This window comes from Acomys russatus, chromosome 23, assembly GCF_903995435.1.
Source record: "Acomys russatus chromosome 23, mAcoRus1.1, whole genome shotgun sequence".
Classification (NCBI taxonomy): domain Eukaryota; kingdom Metazoa; phylum Chordata; class Mammalia; order Rodentia; family Muridae; genus Acomys; species Acomys russatus.
Window position 1 is genome coordinate 1,447,556 of NC_067159.1, and position 14,705 is coordinate 1,462,260.

The following is a 14,705-nucleotide window of genomic DNA, read 5'->3' on the forward strand; positions in this document are numbered from 1 at the left end:
CATGCAGGAGGGCGAAGCTGTCAGGGGCTGAGGAGTAACAGGGGATAAACTATCCCTTTAAGAGAGTTGGATTGAGAGTGGCTCAAGGCTGAGGGGACAGGTCGGCTACTTCTCTGTGAAGCAAGCTGGTTGGTGTGTTACCCATGACAACCAAGTAAAGTATTTAGTGTGGCACTGTACGCTGCATCAACCCTGGCTGCCTGTGTCTTTAATCTATGAATCTTCAACATGTGGGGGGTGGCCACTTCAGACTGCAGTTACTTTGAACTCAGGGAGGTGGCCTGAGGCCAGCCTGCCTCAATGCTGAGATGTTGCTGTGGTCCCCTTGGGAGGGGAATGGGGATGTGCAAGGGGGAACCCCATGTTGGTTCTCCTTTTGCTCCTGGTCATGTTACGTCCCCGCATCTGAGCAGGTGCACGCTGCCCCAGAGCTGCCTTTCACCTTCCTGTTCTTTTGTTCTGTGTTTCTTCTCAACTTTTCTTACTTCCCTTTTCTCCCCCAAACCCAAAGAGGGTAGATGACTAAGGAATAATACTATCTTTTTCGTATTTTTCTTTCTTTCTTTCTTTCTTTCTTCCTTCCTTCCTTTCTTTCTTTCGAAACTGGAAGACTGGTTTCCTAATGCCCGCCCTTAGAGGGCAGAGAGAAGGAGGCAGTTCGCGTCAGGTAAGTCTGTCTTGCGCAGAGGTGTGGTTCTTCCTCAGAGCTCTTCTGCACGCTGGTTACACGTTCCTGGACTCAGACATAGATCTGAATGTGAGAAACATTCTCTGTCTTGCCACCATTTGGTTTTTTGATGTCTGCTTCAACTTCCAGCACGTGTTATGAGAGGGAAAGACACACGCAGGCTTGAAGGGAACGTGGTTGAACCAGGGACCTCAGCAAGAGAGAAGCCATGCCTCAGTGTTGCCACAAGAGCACAACGAATAAAAGCAAAGCCAAACTGATATCCAGGGTATTCAGGTGCCAACACCCCTCACCTGCCAAAGGCCAACTGAATGCTCAACCCCACATTCACCAAAAAGACTGGGGCACCCAGGGATTTATTAGAAATTCCAATTGCATGTTTATAAGCCCACTATCTTGAGCAGCAGATACCCATGTGGGTGCAGCAATTACCACCCCTGTCTCTTTGCATACATTAGCAGATGTACACACCACTGATTTGTACTTTCCTACAAAATTACTCTTTCCCTTTTTAATTAGGCTGTTTTCAGAGGCACCTCTGTCGTTAAGGCTGTGTTCGCTTCCATTATAAATACCTGTTGCCAGCCAATAATTATCTCCTGATGAATTACTTACTCAGAAGGAGATTTTTAATGCTCGCTTTTATAAAAGGGATTCCCCCTCATTACTTTTGGTGCCTCCACTCTCATACTTCGTTACTCGTTTTGGAATTCTGCGTAATAATTCTGCTTCAGAAGCTGCAGGTGTGGATCTGCTCCCATGCCGTACGACGATGTTCTACATTTTAGGTAGACACTGTCTGAGAGCGTGGTCCTCACTACTCAAGAATTACACGGCTACCCACGAAGGTAAAATGGAAGGCTGTGGGTAGGGACGATGGTATTGTCTCTGTGGATGAATGCCACAGCATTCCATAAGTATTTGGAGTTGCGTAACCATTTCCATGACCGAAGCACTGAGACTCATCCAATAATATTGTGGTTTGATAATTACACAGTTGTGGGTTTATGATGCTTGTGAATTGGTGAACTGTCTTGGCACACACAGGCCAGCCGTTTCTGTACATTTGTATTTTATCCTTAGGAAATGTGTGGACCTACTTAGGAAGTGTATTGCTTTTTCAGCATCACTAATGCTCTTGCGAGCATCCCTACACTAACATGTTGATTTCCTTCCCTTCTTGAACAGCACAGGACCTCTAGTGAAGGCTTAAAGGAGCCACTTTTTTGTCATATATCACATACCTGTGTGAGAGGTCCTCCTAAAGACACCTTCAAATTTCTTTTCTTTAATACTGACTTGAGATACTTAAGTTTGTAAAATGGAAAAAAAAATACACCAAGACGCCTACATTACAGCGGCTTATATTATTTATAGTTTCATTAAAGCAGGGCAGTTACTTGGGTCTATATTCAGAGCGGGGCCTGATTGGCTGATTGATTGGTGTGATTGACAGCCAATTTGAATCTGGAGGTTACCTCTTGCCTCCTGGAACCTGTCATTTGTGTAGCAGCTGCATAGAACATTCCAAGTGTGGACTGTTTTTGGCTTTGTTTCATGGCTGTTTTTAAGATGGGTTTTGCCTCCTAGCTCAGGCTGTAATTGAACTTTCTTTGAACTTTGAGCCTCCTGCCTCAGCCTCCCTGGATTACAGGCCTGGAGAACAAGAGTGTTTACTGAGGACTTTGTTGAGGACGGAGAAATCATTTCTGTGTGGCTGCAAACCTCAAGAAGACATAAATAGGAGATGGCTGCTGTCTTCAAATTGCTTCCAATTGGCTGTGCTGACTGTCTTGGTTCATGTTGTTCAGGATGAGGGCTTGAGACGCACGTGGCCATGAAGTTAATCTCAGCAGTCTCTGTTCCCAGACTCCCCCAGCTTTCTCTCCGCTGTAGCAGCGATGTTAGTCTCTGATCTCCATAGAGCAGGGGGCGCCTGGAGCTTATTTATATTTCTATTGCCACAGAGTCAAGGACATGGTCTGCAGAGTGTGAGTTCTCAAAACGGCTTCAAAATAAACAGAAGAATGAATGCACTTACTTGTTTAGACTTCCCAGTTGTAGCGGGTCAGCTTGCTCTACACCAATGCAAAGGTGGCAAGACGCTGGTGCCCTGTGCCTATGGGTCTCCAAATCAACCACCACCATGAAAAATACCCGCACTGTTGTGCCCCATGCAATGAAACTGAGTAAGTGGGCATTTCGTCTTAGGTCTGTCATTAATTACTTATTTAACCTTGGGCAAGACACTTAAATTCTTTTTTCTTTCCATCTGAGAAATGGCAATAATAATGACTAGTCTGCCTATTTCCCACAGCTGCTTTGAGGATCGAGAGATAATACACCTTAAAGTATTCAGGGAACGTCTGAAGCACTTTCCAAATAGAAGGCATTATTAAATGAAATCTCACCTGTAATTCCTGTTTCCACTAACATCTCGTCCCACATCCTTAGATCCCTGTGTGAGCTGGTGAGGTATGCAGTGTAGGTCAGCTCAGGTTTGGTACTGGTAAGACTATTTCAGAGTGTAGACTATCTGACTGATTCTGCCCCCAACTCTCCAAAACCACAGTCTCACATCTGCTCCCGACATCTATTCCACTTCCCCCACTTTTGTTTAAAAATACAGGGACACACACACCTCATGCTCATACACAGACCTACACATGGGCACAATGGCTTCTGGAGGAAAAGAAAATGTATGTGTTTAGCTGGTTGTGGTGGCACATTTGTAATCCTAGCACTTGGAAGGTAGAGGGAGTCAAGTAGAGTTCAAGGCCATTGTCAGAGCCATAGCAGGTTTACCACTAGCCTGCCTCAGAAGAAAAACCCAAACCAAACCCGAATAAAACAAAACTAGATCAAAACACAACACACCCCCCCGTCATTTATTATTGTGTGCTGCTGCATATAAATGTCTCAGAAACTGGGACAAAAATGGGGTTTTATAACCTATTGGTTCTGAGAGGACAGACTGTAGAGCAAACATTCACTTCCATTCTTACTTTCAGAGGAAATTCTATGTATGGGTTTTAATTAAAAAGAGCATATATCTAAGCCAGGTGTGGTGGCACATGCCTGTAAATCTAGCACTTGGGAGGCAGAGGCAGGCCAGTCTCTGTGAGTTCGAGGCCAGCCTGGTCTACAAAATGAGTCCAGAACAGTCAAGGCTATACAGAGAAACCCTGTCTTGAAAAACCTAAAAATCAAAACAAACAAAACAAACAAACAAACAAACAAACAAATAGGTATATTGATATATTTTAAGTTTTAAGGGAAGCCAAAGCCATTGGATAAAAGCTTGTGGGGTTCTTTGTCCCAGTGCAGCTGCTTTGACTGGTTGCAGGATGCCCCCCACCCCCACCCCGCCTTGTATCCCTGTCAAACTCTCCTTGAAGGAGGATTTGCTTTGGTTAGGAGCCCTGTGCTCAAGAGAAGAGTGATCCTCCACGTTTGAGATGCTACCCTGGCAGGCGGAAAAGAGACACAGACAGTGACAATTAGGTTTCACCCAGGGAAGAGGCCAATTGCAAGAGTGCTAGGCCGTGCTCCTGAGTCAGCCAGGTTACACCCAGCTCTCCCAGAGGCAGACGGCTGCTGTAGATCCTGAACAGTTTCCCCTTCGAGCTATGGGGATTTCTTGCCTACTTATCTTCTCTATCAAACCACCTTTCCCTTCCTTTTGCTGGCCTTTATCTGGGAATAGTGTCTTCCTGCCCCAAGGTATTGAGGTCATTTCTGATTCCTTGGTGCTACTTTAAGCAGTTGCTAGTCCCAGAAGCCCCACCCATCTTTCCAGAATCCCCACCCTGCCCTGTCCCTGCTAAAGATGTAAGCCTCTAAATGCCAGAAGTCCCTGGTCACTCCATTGGCTATTTCTTCATCTGACTGATCTCTGATTCTTGTTTATTTATTGGCTTTTTCCTGAAGCTTTCCCTGACTATTTCCAGGCTGAACCTTTAACACTCTTGACTTGATTAAAATCCTTTTTTCTTGTCCCCTCCCATTTTTCTTTGTTTATTTTGTTTTTTGTTTTTTTCAAGACAGTGTTTCTCTGTGTGGCTCTGGCTATACTAGACTCACTTTGTAGACTGGGCTGGCCTCAAACTCACAGAGATCCATTTACCTCTGCCTCCCCTGGTGCTGGGATTACAGGCTTGCCCAGTTTACTTGTCCCTTTTTAATTCCTTCTTTCATTTATGATATTTATGCATTATTTATCTAGTGCTTATTGGAACATATGCAATAAGTTTAACATCCCAACAGTTCAACAGAAGTTACCCATCATGTAATACTTTCTATTTTTAAAATGTGTGTGTGTGTGTGCGCGCGCGCGCGTGCGCGAATAGGTGTGCATGTAGGCATGCATATGTATGTATGTGTGTAGAGGCCAAAAGATAACCTTAGGTGGCATTATCAGGGATGCCATCCTCCTCTTTTATTGAGATAGGGTCTTTCATTGGCCCAGAGTTCATCAATTATTGAGACAGGGTCTCTCATTGGCCCAGAGCTCATCAGTTCTGCTGGATTGGCTGCCAACAAGCTCCCTGCCCATCCTATCTCTGCTTTCCTAATGCTGGGATTAGAAGCACTTGCCATCATGCTTGGCTTTTTAAAAAAAGATTTAGTTTTTAATAAATATATTTATATAATGTAAATATATATATGGATTGTGCACATATGTGTGGGTGCCCATGAGGCCAGAAGTGTTAGATCCCCTGGAACTGGAATTCTATGAAGTTGTGAGCCATTTGACATGGGTGCTGAGAACCAAACTCTGGTCTGTTGGAAGAGCAGACTGTGCTCTTAACCACTAAGCCACTTTCCCCAACCCTCTGCTTTTTAAGGGAGGGGAGAGCAAGCCCATGTCCTTGTGCTTGCAAGGCAGCCACTTAACCTGGAGAATGGTTCCCCGTCCCTGAGAGTTAGTTAGTTTGTTTGTTTGGTTGGTGTTTTTTGAGACAGAGATCTGTGTAGCTTTGACTGTCCTGGACTCGCTTTGTAGACCAGGTTGGCCTCAAACTCACAGCGAGCTGCCTTCCTCTGCCTCCCAAGTACTGGGAATAAAAGTGTGTGCCACCACCGCCCAGTGAGAGTTACTTTCTTAAAGCCTTTCCCCCGAAGAACACATCTGCTGCCCTTCAGGGATGACTGAGTGCCTTTACTCGTCCTTTGCATACTTTGGTGTGACAAATCTGATCTTTGCAGGTCAACTTATAAAAATTATACACAGCAACTCCCTGTTTACTCTCTTAAGTGAGTAAATGATCAGACCAGTGAAACTGTGGGTCAACAGATGAAAGCTAATGTTATTATTTTTCTTTAAACACATGGTACAAGCAGAGGCTGCATAGTGATTTTTACTAACCATGCTCTTTTTAAATTTAAATTAAATTTTATTTTATCTGTCTGGGAGCTTTGCCTGTATGTATGTCTGCACATCATGTGCATGCCTGGTGCCTATGAAGCCCAGGAAAGGGACTAGATCTTCTGGAACTAGAGTTACGGACAGTTGCGAACCACCATGCGGGTTGTGGGTGCTGGGAGATTGAACCCAGGTCCTCTGCAAGAGCAACAAGTGCTCTTAACCATTGAGTCCTCTCTTTAGGCCTCAATTATGCTATTTTTGAAAAGAGCTTCTAGGATCTCAATATGACCGTTTGCAATAATAGTAAATACTTGCTTATCTCTCTTGAAGTAATGTATGTATGTATGCGGTGTATTGTATGTGTGTGGTATATGGGGTGTGTGTGTGTGTTATGGTGTCTGTGTGTATGGTATATGTGTGTGGAAGTCAGAGGACATCATATATCTGGTTCTATCACCTTAGTCCCTTGGGAAGGTGTGTGTGTTGACGGTCTCTCTTACTGAACCTGGAACTAGCCTACCAGCCAGTAAGACCCAGAGACTCTTTTAACTCTACCCCTTAGAGCTGTTGCAGGCATGGGCACAGCCAAACCTGGCTTTTAATGTGAGTGTTGGGGATTTGAACTCAGTTCTTTGTGTTTGCACAGCAAGCACCCTTATCCCTTAAAGCACTTGTTAAAATGAAGTTTTAATGTTCACACCCATGCTAAGTGGTATTATGCATTCTAGTTCACGATCTACTATATGACAGAAGCTGGTGTTGGAGGCCATGGTCCTTGGCCACAAAGCCTTCCTAGTGTCCTTAAGACAGGAATAGAAACAGTCCTGTGTGGCTCATGCAATTCATTGTGATTGTTAATTTTATCTATTCTATAAACCCATTTATACCCAGAGCAGATCACACCCTCTACTCTCTCACTTTGAAATTAACCACTTTTAGGCTAATGGCCTTTTTCTATCTTTTAAGAACCATGTACACAAACACTCATAAGAAATGTTTAGTGTTGTTTGAAAAAATTATATGTAAATGGTACTCTTAGGAGTCTCCCTCTGCAGTTTGTGTTTTAAGCATCAATTTGGTTTTTAAGGTTGACGTATATGAAGATGGTATTTTCAATTATTGTATTGCACTTCACTTATAATCATGCATTATTCATCTGGTCTCCAAGGGTGGGGCATTTAGGTTACTCTCAACGCGAAGCTATTAATGGGTTACAAAGAGTATTCCTGGCTCTTACCATTTTCTACACCTTTAACTGGCGTTTCATGCTCTTGCTCTCACGATACTATCCCTTGGAAGCCTCCCCTAAATTCTCGTAGATGATTCCAGTGTCCTAAGCACCTTGCTACACGGAATTCACTAAATATGGATGGATGAATGAACGAACGAACAAACGCATGTCCAGCATGTCCAGAGCATCTCAAGGAATGTCCTCTTCAGTGGACTGTGGCGCCTTTGACCCCGTCCTCCTTTGACAGCCCCACTTCTGCTCTCCCTCATTACTGTAACCAGCCAAGGGGTGTGTTGGTGTTTGGGGCATGAGGTCTGCCTCTCCCTACAAGTTCAGGCTTCCAGCAACCCCCAGCGTTTGATGTTGGGTGCTTCAACCGCTCCTTCTCTGAGCTCAGCCGGGCGGGCCGGGCGCTGCTCTCTCAGATCCCTCCGCGCGAAGCCGGCCGGCGCTTCTTTCTGCGGGAAACCCCTGGGCGCGCGGCGGCGACGGGGGCGGAGCCCGTGGGGGGGGTGGGGGAAGGTGGGAGGAGGCCGAGGCGGAAGGACACGCGAGCCGCCAGCCGCGCCGCGCAGCCAGAAACTTTCTGCCAAACTTCGGGCGGCGGCCTGGCTGCGCGGAGTGGAGGGGCGGCGCAGCGGGAGCTCCGGGACTTGGCGAGCCGCGGGGACAGGGAAGCGCACGCGCGCGCGAGAGAGAGCGAGAGAGCGAGAGAGCGGGGCTCCTGGTTGGAACCCGCTTCCCATGCGGATCTGCGCTGGCGGCGGCCTCGGAGATGCCCGCTCTGCGTCCCGCCGCGCTGCGGGCGCTGCTGTGGCTCTGGCTGTGCGGCGCGGCCCCCGCGCACGGTGAGTACCGGGCGCCCGCGAGACCATCCCTCTGCCTCTGCTCTCCGGGGGCTGCCTCTTCTGAGCTGCCCGGTCCGGGCCTGGAGTCTCGGCGTAGCATAGAGTCTCCGGTTCCGCGTTTGCGGGGGTCCCGGGCGAGCAGCTCGCGGGCCAAGGTGCGAGTGTGGCCCGGAGGGCGGTTGGGGCTTGCTGGAGCGCCCCGCTTTTGACACCCTGATCGGTCCGTCCGTCCTGAGGAGGAGTTGGGCGTGGGGCTCAGGTCCCGGAGAGGTGGAGGCAGCAGTGGGGGAACTGGTGTGGCAGCGTGCTGAGCCACATGATTGAAAATCTCAACTGCTGTTATTCTTTCCGAGGCGCGGAGCTCTGCTGCGGTTCCAGTGTGCGTCCAGCCCCAGGAATGTGGTGTGACGATCCCCAACTCCTCCAACCTGGCAGCAGCTTGTTACTCTTTTGGCACCGTTGGGGGTGGGGCAGGGGCAGGCTAGGAAAAGTGGAGACGTTGGTTGATCCAAAGTGCTTGCTTAGAAGGGCTCGTTATGAGTGAATATTCCATACAGCCTCGATATCACAGTGGGAGCCAGGAAAGGAAATCGAATCATACTTTACCCACCCCACCCACATCTTTAGCTTTTACGTTTCTTTGGAATGTTGTATGGAAAGAATTTGGGCTTTGGAGCCCAGCTTTGTAATCCTGGATTCAAATCTTCTGTATTAACGCACCAATAAAATGGGGGTGAAATTACCCAGATAATAGGATTAATTAGAAGAATGTATATTAAACCAGTAGCGCTTAAAAGATGCTCAGAAAAGCCCTTTCAGGGTAGGGGCACCGTGTTAGCCTGTATTTCCATGGGGGGGGGGTATCTTGTACATGTTTGTTGAACTGGAAGGGGCCCCCTTTGCTCAAGGAGAGTTAAATTACCCCCGCCCCCAAAACCAAAACCTAGTATATTTTTTTTCTTCAGAGAAAGGACGGGTTTCAGAAAAATACAGTCTTTGTTCATTGAAACAGGCAGCTGACATGCCAATCGCAGATGCTCTGAGGAGGGCTTGATTATTTATCACCTGCAAACAGTGTTGGGTTGTTCAGCACTAGCCAGAAACTTTTTGGAAAGTTCAAGTGTCTTATATTGAGGTTGTGTGAGGTTGAACGGTTTCTAAAACACTGGACTAAAACTCAGCGATGGCTTTTTTGTCTTGCCCTGTTTCTTTGAGTGAAGCTGTCAGCCCTAAGTGTAGAGTTAGGTATGTAATTAGTGTGATTTTTTTTTTCTTCTTCTGAGGATTATAATATTTGGTCCGCCATGACTTGTTTTATTTAGTAAATAACTTTAGTCTTCATGATCGTGTCTCTTCCCGCATGAGATAGGATTAAAAGGCCAACGTATTTTTTTGAGTATTGCAGGACTAATAAATAGGGCTGTAAAGTGATTCACAAACGTAACTGCTAACATTGGTGACAGAAATGGATGACGCTGCTACCTGAGTTTTCCTTCCTTGGTGAGCCCCAGTGCAGTGACCTGATGTCTCCTTTTTCTGTTCATGTGTGCCATTGCTATCACTGATTATCATTGGGGCAGGTGTCAAACTGAGGGTTAGTCCAGTTGGCTCAAATAATAGGATTTAGGTATTTGGGGTTTTGGACAGGTGTTCCTTAGATGCAAAACTATTGTCATAAAAGAGATTAAAGAGCAAATCTTAAGTCTTCCCAGAGCCTAGCAGGGTGTCTTCCTAATCTACTATGATGTCTTTGGCCAGGGCACCAATTATAACCCTCCCTAACTTTTGAGTGTTCTCATGTTTGGCTTCTGGCCAGTTGTTAATTTAAACATTGCTGGTTCCTAAGGCAAGGAGCTGTCAACCCATCTGTCTGGCTGTCTGGACAGTGCTCTCCAACCACCCCTTACTTCTGGTTTTCTTTTTGCTCTGCAGTGGGAGTGACTCCCTGGCTTTACTATTACCTAGACACTTTCTTAGTTGACTCCTTACTGAGAGAGTAAGGTTTTTTTCTTTCAGGTGGAGATGAAATTTACCCTATACCTATTTCCCATTTTTCTTTCTTGGAGGGAGGGGCGAGCAATTGGTTACAGGAGCTCTTGCTCTGTGATGTTTGAACAATATTTAGCAGTATTTGGTTTGTGTTTCTTTGCTGCCTCCTCCCTGGGTTTGTGTTACTCAGAGAAGCAACCTCGGCTCACCTGGCTTGTCCCTGATTTTAGGTCACAGGACACAGAATGTCTGAACGCAGTGGGATATGCTTGGATGCTTGAGAGAAACCTGACAATACATTTTAAAAATATCATACCCACAGAAATTTTATTTTGCCCACAAAATTTGCATTGATCTGGTTCCCACTCTCTGCCATTCCTGGTGACCCTCCAACCGAGCTGCGACAGAGCCACTGGAGGGTTCTTGCTCTCAGTACCCTGGCATTCCCACACAGTAGGCCCGAGAACCTGTAATTAAAAAGAAAGGCTTATAAATGATTCTGACACAGTGACCTGGTAGGGCAGTCACGGATCAGTCCCACTGTATCTGCCTTCAAGAGGTATATGAGATCACCTCTTTTAGACTTTGATGATTTCCACATTGAACCTAGCTTTAACCAGTGATTAACCCTTCTGACTTTCAAGGAATTCAGAAATCGCTAACACAAAAGCTGTAGACTATAATTTGTTCCTTCTTGGTCACAACTGTCTGTTTTAAAAGGCTTGTGTTTGAGTGACATCACACACTGTCCCCCCTCTCTGTCAGAAATTCTTCTTCAAATATACACACATGCAATTTTTGGATTTTTATTTTTTATTTTTTTAAAAAAGATTTATTTATTATTATGTGTACAATGTTCTACCTGCACGTGTGCCTCCCCACCAGAAAAGGGCACCAGATCTCATTATAGATGATTGTGCCACTATGTGGGTGCTGGGAATTGAACCCAGGACCTCTGGAAGAGCAGCCAGTGCTCTTAACCTCTGAGCCATCTCTCCAGCCCCAATTTTTGGATTTTTAAGAATAGTTTTTTTCCAGAATTTTGTGTGTGTGTGTGTGTGTGTATGTGTATGCCCATTGGCATGTATATATGCATGTATACATATATATAAAATTAAAACCCTCTAAGGCATGATTTGAACAGGAATGTAGTCTATGCTTACAGTCCGTATGTAATTGTTTCCTTTCTTGATAACTCTGTCTGGATTTCTCAGATTGATCTGTTCTCTGTCCTGCACTTGATGGGTTTTCCTGCTCCTGTCTTCCCTTTCTTTCCAAATGACTTGAAACCAAAACCTTTCCCCGTCCTGCACTTTCCCTCTGCATCAGTCCAGTGTACATGTAGTATTTTGGACAGGCCACTAAGCCGGGAGCCAGAAGACCAGAAGTCGCCTCCGGGCCTGTTATTAATTGATTTGGTGACCTTGCAGAGGAGCCTATGTTTTGGTAGTCTGGTTTCTCATGGACTTTGTCACTGATCACAGGGCCGGTTACAGAGTTGTGACTAGAATTTCCTTCCTCAAGGCCTCAGGTCTAGGGCCTTGTTCACTACCCATACTGCTTCCATCTCATGCACAAGGACTTATGTACACAGAAACACAGCCTGGAGTGCTTGTTGTTAGTGTGTGCTGAGGGCGAGAGTTGTGCCTTTGCATTTATGTGCGTGTCCTTCTAATGCTTCCCTCCACCCTGCTGCCCCGCATGATGCCTTGGCATCGCAGTGGCATCCTGTAAAGACTTGCTTAGTTGAACAAGTGACTTCCAGGGCCTTTTTAATCGTAGACCACCATGGTCCTCTTGCGTGGCTTTTAAATGGCATGTGCAAGAGTCTTCGGTTACCTTGCATCTGGGGAAAAGCCAACATTTTTCCTTTCCCAGATGTTTTATTTAACCTGCCATTTTGACTGTGTGTGGCGTTCTCTCTCTCTCTCTCTCTCTCTCTCTCTCTCTCTCTCTCTCTCTTCCTCCCATCACTTCTGCTGTTGAAAAGGTCTTTTTGAGTTTGGAGTCTCATGGGGCAGTTGAGAGGTGGTACCCATTCTTACCTCATCTTCTCCTGCTCCCCGTATTGCAGCCACAGGGCAGCACTCACTGTAGTTTTATTCAGATTTATCTTAACAGAGGAGTCATTCATTTTGGGGACAGCTTGGGATCATTTTTGGAGTAGTACATTTTTCTTTGGAGTTAGGTTTGTTTTTGATATTTTTGAGTATTTTCATCTTAAACTTGTTGATGCCACTCTGTACCAGACTAATAGCACTGTATTTTAGTAGTATAGCTGTTTTTCTGGAATGTTACTACCAAACCAAATTGAACCAACCAACAACAAAATATACCTTCCTCCCACACGAAAGCTAAGACGTGATGAATAAATGAGACAGCCACCTGTGCTTGGTCTCTGACACAGATCCTACTCCCTGAGAGAGGTGCTCTGCCACACACTACCCTTTTCTGTCCTACAGTCCTAGCGCGTGTGCCCAGTGTGCAGAGCCACCTGGGCTGAAGGTTGTGGTTGAGCGCCTGTGGCTTGGTTGGCTTCCCTGGGGCTTTTTGTGGGAGAGCAGCAGGTGGGTCAGGTGTCTCCACACCTTCTCCTTAAAGACAGAGCATCAGTTGAAATCTCAGCGTGTCTGCAGACTTATGCTACCTGGTGCCTTTGGGGTGAGACAGGGCTGGTTTTGAACTCTTGGTTCCCGCCTCCCCCCTGCCCCCCCCATAGCAACTTCTGGAGTGTTGGCCTACAGCATACACCATCACATTGCACCTGGCTTTGTGCTAACCCCCCCTTTTTACTTAAGGGGCGGGTCAAGTCTCCCCCCTTGTTGTATGCGCTTCTGTTTATCCCATGCTGGAGCTGATCTCTTTTGACCTCCTGGCGAAGGGCAGTCAAGATGGGGGGCAGCCGTTCTTTGACTCCTCTCATTCTTAAGTGCAGCATGGTGTTCCTCTCATGTGGCTTCCACTCCTTGGTGGCATCTCTGGGTTTTGTCCCTAGAGTCCCGAGCTTTGTGTGGGTGATAGAGGTCTAAAAGGGGTGGCCGTGTACCCTTCCCTGAGGTGACAGGGAAGCACTGATGCTCTTCTGTCTGGGACGGCTGTTCAGGTGAACTGCCTTAGCGCTGCGTGCTCATTCTTCCCTTCCCAGATAGGCCCATGGGGAGGAAAGAATTTGTCCAGCACTTTCCCTGGCTCCTCTTAGGAAAAGAACACATGATTGTTCTGGGCAGTCTGACTCAGTGGGTCTGGAGTTGTGTCTGAGAATTTGTTTGTTCTAGCAGTTGTCAAATTAGGGGTTGGAGTACCTGGTGCGCAAGCAAGAGGACCTGAGTTTGGACCAAAGCTGTGGTGGGTGGGGGTGGGAGGAGGCAGAGACAGGAGGATCATGGGAGTTTTATCAGCCAGTCCGTCTAGCTGAAATAGTGAACTCTAGATTTAGTGAGAGATCCTTCAAAAAGCAAGGTAGATGGGGCTGAAGAGACAGGTCAGAGGTCATGAGTGCTTGCTGCTCTTCCAGAGGACATGAGTCAGGTTCCTAGTGCCTGTGCCAGGTACCTCAGAACTGCCTGTAACTCCAGTTCCGGGGGGATCCGATGCCCATTTCTGGCTTCCATGGGCACGCGCACACACACACACACACACACACACACACACACACACAAATACAGTTGTACCTTCCGCAGTGACAGCTTGAAAAGGAGGATGCCACTCTGCTATCCCAATAAGGCTAATAAAATTGAATATTGCATGCTTTAGGACTGATGTGTGTATAATGCATGTCTTTGGAGGCAGTCTCCCTCCCCCAGTGTCACACAGATCCCGGAATGCACAGACTTTTGCAGGCGCAGCACTGTCTGTAGCCCTGTGATTGAGCGCTTCCTTGGAGGAGGTCTGTTTTGTTAACCTGTGAATGCGTCGCTGGTGACAGCGGTTTCCCTTGAGTGCATCGGCATAAAGAGCGAAAAAGACAGCTTATTCCAGGTATCCAATTTTTGTTTTTGTTTTTTTGAGAGAGGGTCTTCTTCTTTAGCCCATATTGGCCTGGATCTCACTGTGTATTCCAGGCCTGCCTTGAACGTACAGCTTCCCAGGTGTTGGGGTTAGAGAGAGGAGCAAGGCGTCACCGTGGTGGCGGCACACGTTGGGGAGGATTGGAATATTCTGACACACGGAGGGAAAAGGACACTCATGGGACTGTTGAAGGCCCGTGAACAGAGCATTCTGCAGCAACCATGGCACTTCCTATTACTGCCTTTGATGGGAAGAAGGAAGTGGCTTTTTAGAAGCAGTTGCGCGTCCTCGGCCTGTGGTAGGTCAAGCTGCACAGTGTTCTTTGGCAGTGGCAGGTTTGCTGTCATCCTTCCCCCTTTCCCATTTGAAAGTCTTACTACCTATATGGCGGCTAATATTATGGCCTGCAAAACAAGAGTGAAACTGAGCAAGGAGAGTTGTAAGAGCTGGAGTGAGCAAATCAGTGCTGGTATTCATTATTATTATTTTTTTTATTGTTGTGTTTGGCCAACGTATTCAAAGAACTCGGAGTTACTGCTCAGTTGCCAACAGCTGTAGAAGGGAACTGACTTG

At 46.6% G+C, this 14,705-nt stretch overlaps 1 protein-coding gene across 1 annotated transcript in view; it reads left to right on the forward strand.

The window, feature by feature from the left end:
- The first annotated feature begins 7,980 nt into the window (after nt 1-7,980).
- The window catches only part of Notch2 (notch receptor 2), a 137,315-nt gene continuing 130,590 nt past the window's right edge, over nt 7,981-14,705 (forward strand). The window contains exon 1 of the mRNA XM_051165834.1: nt 7,981-8,135. Within this exon, the coding sequence (XP_051021791.1) occupies nt 8,063-8,135 (73 nt within the window). The 5' untranslated portion in view covers nt 7,981-8,062. The remainder of the gene's footprint in view (nt 8,136-14,705) is intronic.